At 39.2% G+C, this 13,769-nt stretch overlaps 1 protein-coding gene across 3 annotated transcripts in view; it reads left to right on the forward strand.

The window, feature by feature from the left end:
- Positions 1-8,784: 8,784 nt before the first annotated feature.
- Positions 8,785-13,769, forward strand: part of TGFB2 (transforming growth factor beta 2) — a 96,500-nt gene continuing 91,515 nt past the window's right edge. For 2 of the 3 annotated variants that reach the window (XR_001439574.3, XM_015114984.3), the window contains exon 1: positions 8,785-10,517. Coding sequence is in view for 2 of the 3 variants with exons in the window: in XM_015114984.3 (XP_014970470.1) it covers positions 10,172-10,517 (346 nt within the window). In the remaining variant the exon portion in view is untranslated. 3 annotated transcript variants of the gene reach the window in all.

Consider the following 13,769-nt stretch of genomic DNA (forward strand, 5'->3'; position numbering starts at 1 on the left):
ACACAATAATATTTGTCTTTGTACAGCAACACTGGGTTCTCTTAAGTATATTATAAATATAAAAGCTCAAAGTCCAAAAGGTTCAATGTGATGATATCTTTGTCTACAAATGGCAGGAACACTAGGATAGATTGCATGAGACATGACTGCCGTATCTTGGTCCTTACTAGGATTCCCAAATATACTCCTTAATAACCAGTAAAATTATATTTACACTGAACATTTTAAGAAATGCCAGTGTTTGTTGTTGGATGAGAGACTGCATAATTTTGGAATCACAACTGAGTTCAGAGTTCTGTTTTGAGTCTTACTAGCTTTGTTTCCTTGAGTAAGTTTCTTAACCTTTGTAAGGCTAGCATATAAATCAGATATAATAATATATAGTTCATGGTGTAAAGATTGGATTAATGTATGCAGTGTCTATCTAGCACAGTGTCTGATATGTAGTAGAGTGTCAAGAGATGTTCTCTCTTATGCATTTGGAAGATCAAGTGCAGTGCTGCGCCTATAGGTTTCCGTTCATTTCTCATCTATGTAATTGTGAGTGTTCCTTTTCTAGATAGAATTCCCCCCGACAAAAGTTTAAAGTCTAACAGGTGGTAGGTGCTTATTGAGGCCCAGCAATTCTACTTCTGGAAACCTTCCTCAGGAAAAGATCCTGATGACAGAAAATGCTGTGTGAACAGTATTATATAGAATTGTTTTTAATAGCAAGAAATTGTTTAAAACTTACAAGTTCAGTGATATGAGGACATTTACATAAACTATCATGAAGACTGATGAAAACACGGTGTCAATGATATGTTAACTGAAAAAGTAAGATTGAAAACATTATGGATAGTATAAGTTTCTTAAATGCCAATAATGCATGAGGTAAATAGAATAATACTTTTTTTAAAGAATGTAATTTTTGACAGTCTGAAAAGCCTTATATTGAGAAAAATGATCCTGACATTTAATGAGACACTAAAACATTTTTTATTTTTTCCTTACTTATTCTGTTCTAGAATCCAAACTCTAAATACTGTTTAATAGAGTACTATTGATACTAGCTATATTTGATGACTGTATGAAGAGTCCTATTTGCTAGAATCCTACTTTATCTTTTAAGGTTTGCTAATTACCCTGCAATGAATGTTGAACATAAAAAATTTGACTCCCTTTCCATGTGTCCACTGTTTCCTTGTGCCTCTTGAGTAATAAAACTTTATTTTTAAGTGAGAACCACTGTTTTCTTGATGTAAAAAAAAAAAAAAAAAAATTGCTATTTTGTTTTTAACCATCCTATTTTGCATAGTTCTATCACTTATTCAAGTAAAAGTTGGAACAGAACATGTGATAATAACAGCAAACATTTAAACAATATTGGTTTTATGCCAGACAATATTTAAAGGTTTCATAATGACCCTTAATTCATACCATCTTCCTTATAACCCTGTTAAGTAGACGCTGTTATTGTCCCCATTATACAGATGAGGAAACAAGCAATAAGTTTCGGTAACCTGACCAGGGCCACACAGATAGTATAGTTCAATCCAGGCTCGAGTCACAGAGCTGCTGTACACAATAGTGATTCCTCACATTTTAGATGATATTAATGTCTTATAGAAAATGAGATTCTAGAAATTGAACTCTTCTCTGGAAAGATAAATGGGCATTCAGTATTTCGGTCTCATTTAACCATGACATTAACCTATGGCCAATGGAAGGTAGTAGTAGATGCCATGCTCTTTTGGGTCCTCACTTTCAAGGTGACAAAAGGAACAATGATCATGCCAAAAAGGATGGTGGCCACATGTGTGCCCAAGGACAGGGCTATTAAGAGGTTCTTTATTCAAAATACAGTAGAGGCTGCAGCAAGTGTCTTCAATGCCTATGTGCTTCCTGAGCTGTATGTGAGGCTACATTATTGTGTGAGTTGTGCCATTTACAGCAGGAAGCCTGCAAGAACTGGACAGCCCCACTCCTATTTAGACCAGTAGATGCTGGCACCAAAGCTCATGTAAGGAGCTGAGTCTTTAAGGACTGAAGAAAACTATCCTCTGGAGAAAAGTAAAATGGAAATAGTACTTACAAAAAATTAGTAGATGCCATTAATCAGAAGGTGAAAATTTTCCTGGCCGTGTCAATTTAGAGTTAACATATCACCCCAGGCTGTTGCTGTCAGTTTATTCTGTAACTTGCTACTAGATAATTCATTATAGGTCTTGCCTGAGCATGTCTGATAATTAAAACTTTACATTTGAATTATCTGGATGCTGCAGAAATGGAACTACTTTACTGACGTGGTATCCAATAATTTACTATATACAGCTATTGGTTCTTTATTCCTAAGATACAATATACCGACTATTTGCTGCTCTCTGTTACTTAATGACATTAGGTGACTCATAAAGGTGTAAGTGGTTGACATTTTTGCTATTAAGAATTTAAATATTCAAATTATGATTTATAAATGATTAGAATTTTAGCATGTTATTTCCTAGGAGATAGCAGGTAACTAAAACTTTATAATTAAGGATATCCATTGCTGTTGTTTTAGCATCTTTTCTAAAAATGCATGTTTTACAATATTTATGTGAAACTAATTTTTATTTGATGTGCAGTAACAACAAATCAATGCAAAACTATAAATTAATGAATAACAGTACAAAGTTGTAAGACATACCACAGCTTCCCTCTAGGTGGCATGATTTCAGCTATCATTGAATCAACTGATAAAAATGTTTTTTCCCTACAACCACATGTATGTAGTTTCTGAACAATCAGTATAAGTGTGACATTGATTAGATTTAATTGTTACAACTGGTTAAATAACCAGATTGACCTTATAATAGTCTACTGTTTAATGATCTTAAGTAACTTAAAATTATAAGACAAAGTCCTCTTAAAGAAACAAATACAAAACACTTGTTATCTCCAATAACCCAGCAGCCAAAATTATTTGTCTCCTCAGGTCACAATGACATACCCATTTCTGGATTTATTTATTTGGCAGATATTTATTTCTTATGGTAGATAGCTTGTTATTTGCTTGGAACAGTAAAGATACTGCCTTTTTACTTAAAAGGACTCATATAGATATAACAAATCTAAAGAGAAACCACAAATTATAGGATTCTTGATTACAAAAAATTTCACATTAACAGGAAACAGTCCCTTCAATTATGTGCAGGTAACTTTCCTGGTGTCCTGGTTTTATGAAGCAGTTACTGTGTGCTAAACAAGAAGGATCAACATGTGAAAAGTCATTATTATGTGACCTGCAAACACCAAACAAACAGAAACACTGTTCTTTTTTTTTTCTTTACTGGCACTAAAATGGGAAAGGGGCCCAAACTCATTTTTAGCTTTGAGATTATTTTTCTGTTGTTGATTTTCAAAAATTTAAAAATTAATTTCTCTGGCTATACACACAATACATAACATGCTTGTTAATCCCATTTTTGTTGTATTTATCTTCTTCCTTTCTTTGTGGGAGACTGCTTTCATGGAGCTCAAAAGAGCTTGACCAAGCACCTCTGGGGGTTCATTTTTGTGTCAGTGCAGGTTTGTATCAATGCTAAAATTGTGCAAGTAGCATTTTCAAAATGTATCTTGGATGGTGATTTTTAGAATATGCTGCATAGAGAAAGGGGAAAAAAAAGTCTTGGAAGTATGCAAAATACAGTATCACCATTGTAACCGAAAAAAGGTGAAAGACTAACAGATGTATTCTTACAGATTTAAAGTGGCTTCATTTTAAATAAGGTAATTATCTGAACAGTCCTGGTTTACCCCTATTGTCTTAATGTAGAGCGTTAATAAGAGACTTTAATCGTGAATGCTTAACTGAACTTTGGTAGTCATTTAACATTTTATTCACCAAAAGTGTATTTTCTTGTCATTTCCTCCTATAATTACTGGGGGCAAAATACTATAATATTTAAAATGTGCTCAATGACTGGCATCCTCTTTACCCCAAAAAATGTTTGGATTTGTGTGATAAATAATGTCGTTTCCCTAGTTATGAGAACTTTATTTTCTACTAAGGTTTAAAATAATCATCAGTGAGAGTTTGTGGTCTGTAGTCTCCAGTTTTATAAATTATAACCATCTATATAGCTGTGCTTTTAAAAATACTTATATACTTAGGCTTTTAAAAATACTTATTTACTATTTTTTTCCACTATCATAAACTACACTGAGGTTTTCCTTTTTTATGCAATTACTATTGACCCTTGGTTTTTATTTATTTATTTATTTATTTATTTATTTATTTATTTATTTTTTAATTGCAGGCTAATCGAGGCAGCAGAAGGGCAAAGTTGTTTGAAATGTAGGTTGGTAATTTTGGTAGTGGAAATTTAGACATTTGGAATTTTACCCAATCTATGAAGCCCACTGAGATGACGACAGACACATAAATTCATTTAAAGACCATGTATCTTTAAAAAAAAAAAACTTTTGTTATACTCATATTAATTATGAGAATACAGTCATATTTTTCTTTATCACTCACCTTCTCTTTTTTTTTCTCATCTTTCATTTTTATTTTTAGTTGGCTAAAACACTCTCTCCATTTCTCCCCAGCAACCTCATTCTGGCTTCTTGCTTTGTGAAGTCTGTCTGTGAACTTCTGTGGTGATAGAGTAAATGAAGTAGGAGTAGAGATTCTGTAAAGGTGAGTGTCAAGTACTGCCCTAAAAAATATGGAAAATTCTGCTGCTGGTTTCTTTTTGTCAACATTAGGATTTTGTTAAGCCCTGATCCATAGTGTTATGCTGTGTGCCAACTATTACCATATGTTCTTTTATTTATATCAGTCACTAAATGCTATCTTACTGGATGAATTTCACTAGGGGCAGGAAACCAGAGGCTGCAGCTACAGGGATGACATAGCGCAGGCCACTTTGAGACCGCCTCCCCAAGAAAGACTTTCCTGGAGAGCTAAAATTGTAGAGATATGAGTGGCCCAAAAGCCACAAGCAGTAATCAATCAACTAATCATAATTCCAAAGGATGAGATAATGTTCCCATAGTGTATCATTAGTGTGATGAGTTTATCTCTTTAAGGCCTCACAACCTGCTGATATACTGTGGTTTTTCTTGGTCCTATCTCTTTATTTTTTACCACATCTGATCTCTTTAAACCCACTCTGTTTCCATTTTCCTCCCTTCCCATTGTTTCCTCCTTTTTCCTTAACACTTCTTCCTTAGATTAATCTTTAAATACAAATGGAAATAATAATCGGATTATTTTTCATGAGGAAACCACCTTTCCATTTCACTATTCACAAATAGAATAATGAAATAAAGCTGTTTACAGAAATGCATATAGAAGATCAGACAAAAATGATATAGACCAAACATTGTTCTTGAATAGTGGTATCAAATGTAAAATTATGAATAAAATCTTAAAAGACTTTTGGTGTATTTTCATATTAAAGGGTTATTTTGCATTTATCAAGTATCACTGTTTGGGGGAAAATGTAATCAATTACAGTCGTTCAATATATTTCTTTTTTCCGCCTCCTGATTTTTCATGCTTGAAACCATCCTGGAAAGCTTCCAGAATTGTTACAAATGAAGTTATGCTTTGGTCAGTGTTAGTAAGGGCCTATGATCCATAGGCGTAAAACTCCAGGACAGGGATGAGTAGTTTTGTTTTCTTCAGCCTCTTGTAGAAATTCCACATTACTTAACTGAATAGACCCATTGATGAGTGGAGAATGGCTAAGAATGGAAACAGCTCCACTCTCTACCTCTGTAATTTCGAAACAAAAAATTCCATTTGAGGGCATTAATAAGAGACTTTAATCGTGAACGCTTAACTGAACTTTGATAGTCATTTAGCATTTTATTCACCAAAAGGGAATTTTCTTGTCCTTTCCTCCTATAATTACTGGGGGCAAAATACCGTACTATTTAAAATGTGCTTACAGAAACTACTAGGAGGCAGAACTAGAAGCAAATTCTTCTTGGGTTCTTCCCTGGCTTTTCAGAGAGAGAGAGAGAGAGAGAGAGAGAGAGAGAGAGAGAAGGCCAGATATTTTTATTATAAATTCCCTGACAGAAATAAAGACATGATAAGATAAGAAACTCACAGAGTCAGTAACTTGTTCAGGATCACAAAGCCAGAAAGTGACAGAAATCTGAACCCAAGAAACCATGACTGGAGCCTGCTCTTTAAACCACTGTACTCTCCTGCCTCCTTGAAGTAATCAAGATGGTGTATATCATTTAAATACCATTTTACCATGAAGACTGTGGAGACCCTGGCACATAAGACCTCCATAAATTTAGTGAATGTTTTGCCTCTTAAATATAGAGATGAAAAAACATTATAATAGTTATTTAATAGAAGAAAGGATTCATTTACAGTTACCAGGGATACAGCTCTAGCAATCTTGCCTGTTAGGTCTTCAAAGAACTGATCATTTGAGAGGTGGAAAGGGGCTCCTCCTCTCCTGCTATACTCACTTACTGCACTTACCCATTCCAGCAGCTTCTACCAATACCTCCCGTCTTACCCTCCTGGGCTTTGGGGAAATTAAAGTAGCCTTTTATGAGTAAGTCAGGGGTCTCAGGTCTAAGGAGCTGTTAAGCTGTTAAGTGAGCAATAGGTACTCAATAAACTAAGTATTATGAACAAAACTGTATATGTCTATGTAAGGAAGAGGGGTGGCCATCAGAATTTATGGTTTAGATGCCGTTTTCCTAGAAGTGATGTAAATGGACTCTTGCTACTCTATCTGCACTCTAATCTGAATCTACTTAAGGTGCATCAGTATCTGTACCAAGAAGGTTGTCTGTAAACATGAAAGATGCTCACTGGCTTGTGGGGAAGCTGAACCTATATCCTCAGCAAAATATGGTGATAGCTAACTCAGGTAACCAGCCATATTCCACAGCAGCATCTTCACTCAGTAGCTCTGGTTTGGAGCTCCTGCTCTGTGTCTATAATGGCCACAGATGTAGGAATATTCACTTTTTGTCCAATCTGTAGAGCTAGCCTACTGCAGTTCTCAAACTGATCTCAGAGGGAGGACTTAACTGGATGAAACTACTAGGCTGACAGTAGCACCTCTTGATTATCTTTTCCTTGGGCTATTGGGATGGTAGCTGGTTTCTAACTCCTTTCAAGTTGCTTCAATTCAAAACTGGTGTCAAGGAAAGGAACCTGCTGGTGCTGATTTATACATAATTTTTAGAATTATTCAGAAATGGTGAGTTGGACCAATTATTTTATTCCAGAGTTTTTCAATGTGTGATAATGGAAAAAATTCTGTATTCAAGGGAGTTCGGAAAATGCTGGGTTAAAAGAGTGAAAAGGTCTTCTCTTCTACACGAGTTTCAGAGCCTTTAACATGAAAATGTTCCGGAATGAGGAATCTAAGAGGACAGGAGAGTACCCAGTATCTCCCAGACTTGTTTGACCCCAGAATTCCTGTTTGTCAGAACATATTCTGGGACCACTGTTTCTCACAAGTACATAGTAGGTAAGAACATAGTGGATCCTGACTGCAAAAATCCAGCTCTACCACTTACTGTGGTCTCGAACAAAGTACTTAACTTCTTTGTACCTGTCTCCTCATCTGCCAAATATGGATAATAATACCTACTTTATAGGTTTATTGTGAAGATTAAATGACCATACACAACACACATCAAATTACTAAGTGTAGGATATGTTAGCTATTATTATTTTATTTATTCAATGCTCTACTAATAATCTAGGCCCCATATACATCTAAAGTATAAATTTCAAAAGTGATAGAAAGTTCTTTGTGACTTTTCTGAACTAGGGAACATCTGAATTGGGAATAGTATAGAGATCTTGGGTTTGGGGGTAAATTCAACAGAGTTTCCAATTTAAATCATCTGTCTAGTCAGTATGGCTGCAGAGTCATGCCGAAATGAAAATGTTGACTTTGAGTAACTAAAGGTAAAATAAAAGAAAAAGGGAAAGTGGAACAGTGGTAAGAGTTTTTCTTGTATTCATCTAATTTAGACTTGGTTGAAATTGAAAATGTCAAGTTATGAATAGTGTAGAACAGTAGACATCAAACACTAAAATTCCAGCTTCCTGGATTAATGCTGTGGAAAGAATGAAGTTGGTTGATAATGTTTAGCCTAGCAAGAAGGTGAAGAGAAAGCCATACAAGAAGTGGCTTAGGCAGCAAATGATAAAGGTGACCATTCAAGTCAGTGAAACAGACAAATATACCTTATTCTTTAGGTAAAATTGATGGATCTCTGTTTTCCAGCAGTTCATAAACAGAGGGCTATATTGTAAACAACAAACTAACAAAATAAACTCTAGGATGGCAACCTGTTAAGGCATCCCAGAAAATTAGAGGTAGGACATGAATTTAAAAGATTGGAAGGTATGTCTTCAGGACTGGCCTGGCCCTGAGTAGACTGGTGCTCCCTCCCACAGGGGTGTGTGTGCACACATAATACAGGAGGAAAGCCTTCCATTCTAGGGCAAGTGATTCAGTTTGGGAGGCTGTGACTGAGTTCCACTAAGTAAAAACGGGAAACTTGATTGTCCTTCAACAGACCTGTCCAAAATGACTAGAAAGTAAATACCGTAAATCACTATTGTCAGGGCGCACATTCCACCGCCTTCCTCCCTTCCCCACAGCGGTCCTCATTTCCACACCCCCTCAACGGTTAGGGGAGAGCTCGTGGTCTAAGTAACGAGAGGACTTCTGACTGTAATCCTAGCACGTCACTTTGTTGAAGGCAGACACGTGGTTCAGAGAGAACTTATAAATCTCTCCTCTCCGGCAAGATCGTGATGTTATCTGCTGGCAGCAGAAGGTTCGCTCCGAGCGGAGCTCCAGAAGCTCCTGACAAGAGAGAGACAGATAGAGATAGAAAGAGAAAGACAGCAGAGCGAGAGCGCAAGTGAAAGAGGCAGGGGAGGTGGATGGAGAATATCAGCCTAACGGTCTAGGGAGTCATCCAGGAACAAACTGAGGGGGCTGCTCGGCTGCAGACAGGAGGAGGCAGAGAGGGTCTATTTTAGGGTGGCAAGTGCCTACCTACCCTAAGCGAGCAATTCCACGTTGGGGAGAAGGCAGGAGAGGTTGGGAAAGGGTGGAAGTCCAAGGGAGCCCCTGCGCAACCCCCTCAGGAATAAAACTCCCCAGCCAGGGTGTCGCAAGGGCTGCCATTGTGATCCGCAGGGGGTGAACGGAACCGCGACGGCCGATCGTCTGTGGCTGGGTTGGCGTTTGGAGCAAGAGAAGGAGGAGCAGGAGAAGGAGGGAGCTGGAGGCTGGAAGCGTTTGCAAGCGGCGGCGGCAGCAACGTGGAGTAACCAAGCGGGTCAGCGCGCGCCCGCCCGGGTGTAGGCCACGGCGCGCAGCTCCCGGAGCAGGATCCGCGCCGCCTCTGCAGCCTCTGCGGCCCCTGCGGCACCCGACCGAGTCCCGAGCGCCGTGCGAAGCGCACCCTCCTCCCCGCGGCGCGCCGGGCTCGCCCCCAGCGCGCGCACACGCGCGCACACACACACACACACGCACACACGTGTGCGCTTCTCTGCTCCGGAGCTGCTGCTGCTCCTGCTCTCAGCGCCGCAGTGGAAGGCAGGGCCGAACCGCTCCTTCTTTAAATATATAAATTTCAGCCCAGGTCAGCCTCTGCGGCCCCCCTCACCGCGCTCCCGGCGCCCCTCCCGTCAGTTCGCCAGCTGCCAGCCCCGGGACCTTTTTTCATCTCTTCCCTTTTGGCCGGAGGAGCAGAGTTCAGATCCGCCACTCCGCACCCGAGACTGACACACTGAACTCCATTTCCTCCTCTTAAATTTATTTCTACTTAATAGCCACTCGTCTCTTTTTTTTTTCCCCATCTCGTTGCTCCAAGAATTTTTTTTTTTCTTACTCTCCAAAGTCAGGGTTCCCTCTGCCCGTCCCGTATTAGTATTTCCACTTTTGGAACTACTAGCCTTTTTTTTTTTTTTTTTTTTTTTTTTTTTTTTTTTTTTTAAGGAATTCAAGCAAGATACGTTTTTCTATTGGGCATTGATTAGATTGCTTGCAAAAGTGTCGCATCAAAAACAAAACAAAACAAACAAACAAACAAAAAAAACCCAACTCTCCTTGATCTATACTTTGAGAATTGTTGATTTTTTTTTCTTCTGACTTTTAAAAACAACTTTTTTTTTCCACCTTTTTAAAAAATGCACTACTGTGTGCTGAGCGCTTTTCTGATCCTGCATCTGGTCACGGTCGCGCTCAGCCTGTCTACCTGCAGCACACTCGATATGGACCAGTTCATGCGCAAGAGGATCGAGGCGATCCGCGGGCAGATCCTGAGCAAGCTGAAGCTCACCAGTCCCCCAGAAGACTATCCTGAGCCCGAGGAAGTCCCCCCGGAGGTGATTTCCATCTACAACAGCACCAGGGACTTGCTCCAGGAGAAGGCGAGCCGGAGAGCGGCCGCCTGCGAGCGCGAGAGGAGCGACGAGGAGTACTACGCCAAGGAGGTTTACAAAATAGACATGCCGCCCTTCTTCCCCTCCGAAAGTAAGTACTCATTTTGACTTCCATCCCCCGAGGTTTAGCGCTGCCCGGAGCTCTCAAAAACGCAGCAGCTCCCGGAATCGCCCTTCCCTCTCGCGGTTCCCGTTCGCTTTTTTCCCGTTCTCCTGTCCTTCGCCCCATCCACCTCCTTTCCAGTTGTATGCCTGAGGCCACTAGGCTTTAAAATGTTTACTTTGTACTTTATTTTCTCCATCTTTCCCTTCCCCCTAACAATTCAGCGCTTTAAAAGGCGTTATTCTCTTTTTCTCTTCACTGAAGTTCTTTAGTCCGCCACCAGCTAGGAGTCAGCCCCACTCTGTCAAACTGAGGTGCTCCCAGGGGCAGAGTTAAACTGGGGAATCTTGGTAGGTTTGTTTTCTTTGCTCCGATTGGCGTGGACCGCGCCGAACTGGTGCACGAAGGGTTAAAAAAAAAAAAGTGTCTCAAAGCTAGCCTCTCCGGAAAGCGCCCCCTTTCCGTGCTGACCTATCAACTGGTTCCCCAAGTCTTCTCTATTGTCTCTAACTCCCCTAAAAATGTCAGCATCGCCGAGACAAAACTCGGTTTGGAGACCCCTCGAGAAACCTACCTGGAAACCCTCAGTCCTTGATGTGTCGTTTGCTATCACTAGGTGTTTCATTACCCAAAGGCAAAATCCTATAACCACGTTCCCTTTTCGCTTCACCTGGAGTGTAGAAAGGACAACTCCGTTTCTGACTGTTTTAAAAGGTTTTAGTTCACGTTATTTTTCAGAATACACTCAAACCTGCCTTCTTCAGATCTCCAGTGTAGCAGATCTTTTTTCTTACGGGTCTCTTATCCTGCTCTTGCCTTTTCGTAGGCTTCCTGCACTTACTTCAATGCATTCCTAAAACTCAGAGTAGATGATAGCCGTTTTTTTTTTTTTTGCAAACTGGCTTCTCTGAGAACAGTGTCCTCAAAACCAGCTGGCATACGGTAGCAATAGGAGTGAAATGATTTATTGTAGAGGAAAGGAAGAGACAGTGTAGAATTATTTCAGAGTGAAAAAGAGAGAGAGAGAGAGAAGAAAGAAAAGAAAAGAGGCAGCATCATTCACTGATACCTGAGAGGGTTAAATACCAGGAAGAAGAAAAAGCAAAGTAGGGGCGGTGGGGGGTGGGGGGAACCTCTTCAACATTTGTGTATTCCAAATCGCAAGTCATAAACTTTTCATTGGTTGCTCATTTCTCTCCTCCCCTTTCCATGCCCTATATACTTGCTGGCTGCCTTTGCAAAGTCTCTGTGTCTTGCCTAAATAGATAATACAGCCATCTTGGTAATTTTATCTTAAAGGTTCTAATTGCAGGGTGGTGCTTTTCTTTTTTAATATTTATTTTTAATTTGGCAAGTGCTAGCTATGTGACCTGCCATGTCTTGTACTTGATGGTCTCGGAAGTCAGCCCATGTATCTAACCCCAGTCTTCCTAGTGACCTTTATTTTGCTGCAGCTTCTCTTGTTCTTGTTCAATAGCAGAACAGATGCAGAGAATTCTGGCAAGCAGGATGATTTTATTATTGTAATTATGGCGCTATCCATAACAGTGGTGATAAATACACTCCACCCCTGGGTATCCCCTTTGAGAAGTAAAGTTTTCTATCTGGGGTGGAGCCAAGGAGATATTAGTAAAGAAAGTTCATTAATTAGTCCAGAACCATTGAGACAAACAAGGAGTTGAGTCAGTTTGCTTTCTCTAGCACATGCATTGGTTCTACTGGTATTTGGGCAGAGCGGAGAGTATGTTATGTAGAACCTGAATAGCTCATCTTTCAATGTTTATATGCAAGAGGTCTAATAAACTCCCAGTGCTTTTATAACACAGAAAGGAGCTCTGATCTCATTACTGAATAGGTGTGGAGAGAGCAGGTAACCCAAGAGGGCATTAGTTCTTTGTTCTCTCAAACACACTTCAGTCTGAGGAGCTGAGATGGTCTAACCCGGGGTCATGATCATCAACAAACTGGAAAAATTTCTAGATTATTAGGAGGATTTCAGAGTATGGCATTTAACATCAATGTGTGGATTCTCCTCTCCATTTCACCCCAGCCACCAAATAAATGAAAACCTCCGATACATCCAGGATAAATAAAATATGCTGCCAGTTTTCATACAAAGAAAACAGGCTTTAAAAAGTCTGTATTCTGTGTGGAAGTTTAGGAGCAGAAAGCCATATTAATAGCAGGTTCGATACTACTGTGCAAGGACTGGATAATTTTATAGAAAATAGGTTAACTGATTTTCCAGCACTTTCTAGTTATACTGGAATATAGCAAACCTTTCCAAAAAAGAAAAAAGAAAAAAACGTATTTTTAAAAAGCAAATTGAAAGTACAGTATTGGCTTATATACTAGCTTTCCCTCTTTAGGACTTTTCTGCCTAACTTTTAACTCAGCTGTCACTGAAGTGGCTGTGGGGAGGGAGTGTGCCTGCCATTCCTTGCAGTGAATCTGGCGAGGGTCATAAGCCCCAGAGATGAAGGCATGGGAAAGATCACTGGTTCATTTTTTACCACCAACTTATTAGCGTTCAGGGAGTGACTTCAGCTCAAGTATTACAAATATGCTCTAATTATACTCAATGAGCTATATATCATTACAGATTGCTGATAGCCCTTTGTGGGACATTTTATAAAGTTCAGACTACATATTTTTAGCAATGTGGAGATTTAAAAGTAAAAATATAAGAGATATTGTATATGCCCTCAGGCATATTTTGTCTTAAATATTATCCTTGGCCAAGTGTACTATATAAATACAGTAAATATGAATAGAACTGGCCAGGTGCCAATCTCCTAGGATGAATTTTAGTCAAGAATGTATTTATGGGCTATAAATAATACTGTGTCAACATTTAAAGAAGGAGTCTGATTAGTTTTGAATTTATTCGTATTGATCTTTTCACGTGCTGTTAGTTTAAGACTCAAAGTGGAGTTATGCTAAGGTTTACCGATAGTTTGCCCACTGGGAATTAGTGGACCTCTAGTAGTTTAACAATCCATTTGAAGTTCGAGGCACATCTATTCGAAAGATGCTGCACAAGGTTTTAGAAACTTAGAAACGGTGATTCAGTTATACACAGGAAGAATTCAAATAATTGACATGTAAAAATCTGTAGAGAGTTGGACAATCAAAAAGAGGAAGAGACACAAAGTTTCATTGTCTTTCTTTTCTCTCCCCTTTTCACTGTAACCAGTCAGCACATGTTGTGGTTCTAACCCTGGTGATTTCGTACTGCCG

This window comes from Macaca mulatta, chromosome 1 (assembly GCF_049350105.2).
Source record: "Macaca mulatta isolate MMU2019108-1 chromosome 1, T2T-MMU8v2.0, whole genome shotgun sequence".
Lineage (NCBI taxonomy): Eukaryota > Metazoa > Chordata > Mammalia > Primates > Cercopithecidae > Macaca > Macaca mulatta.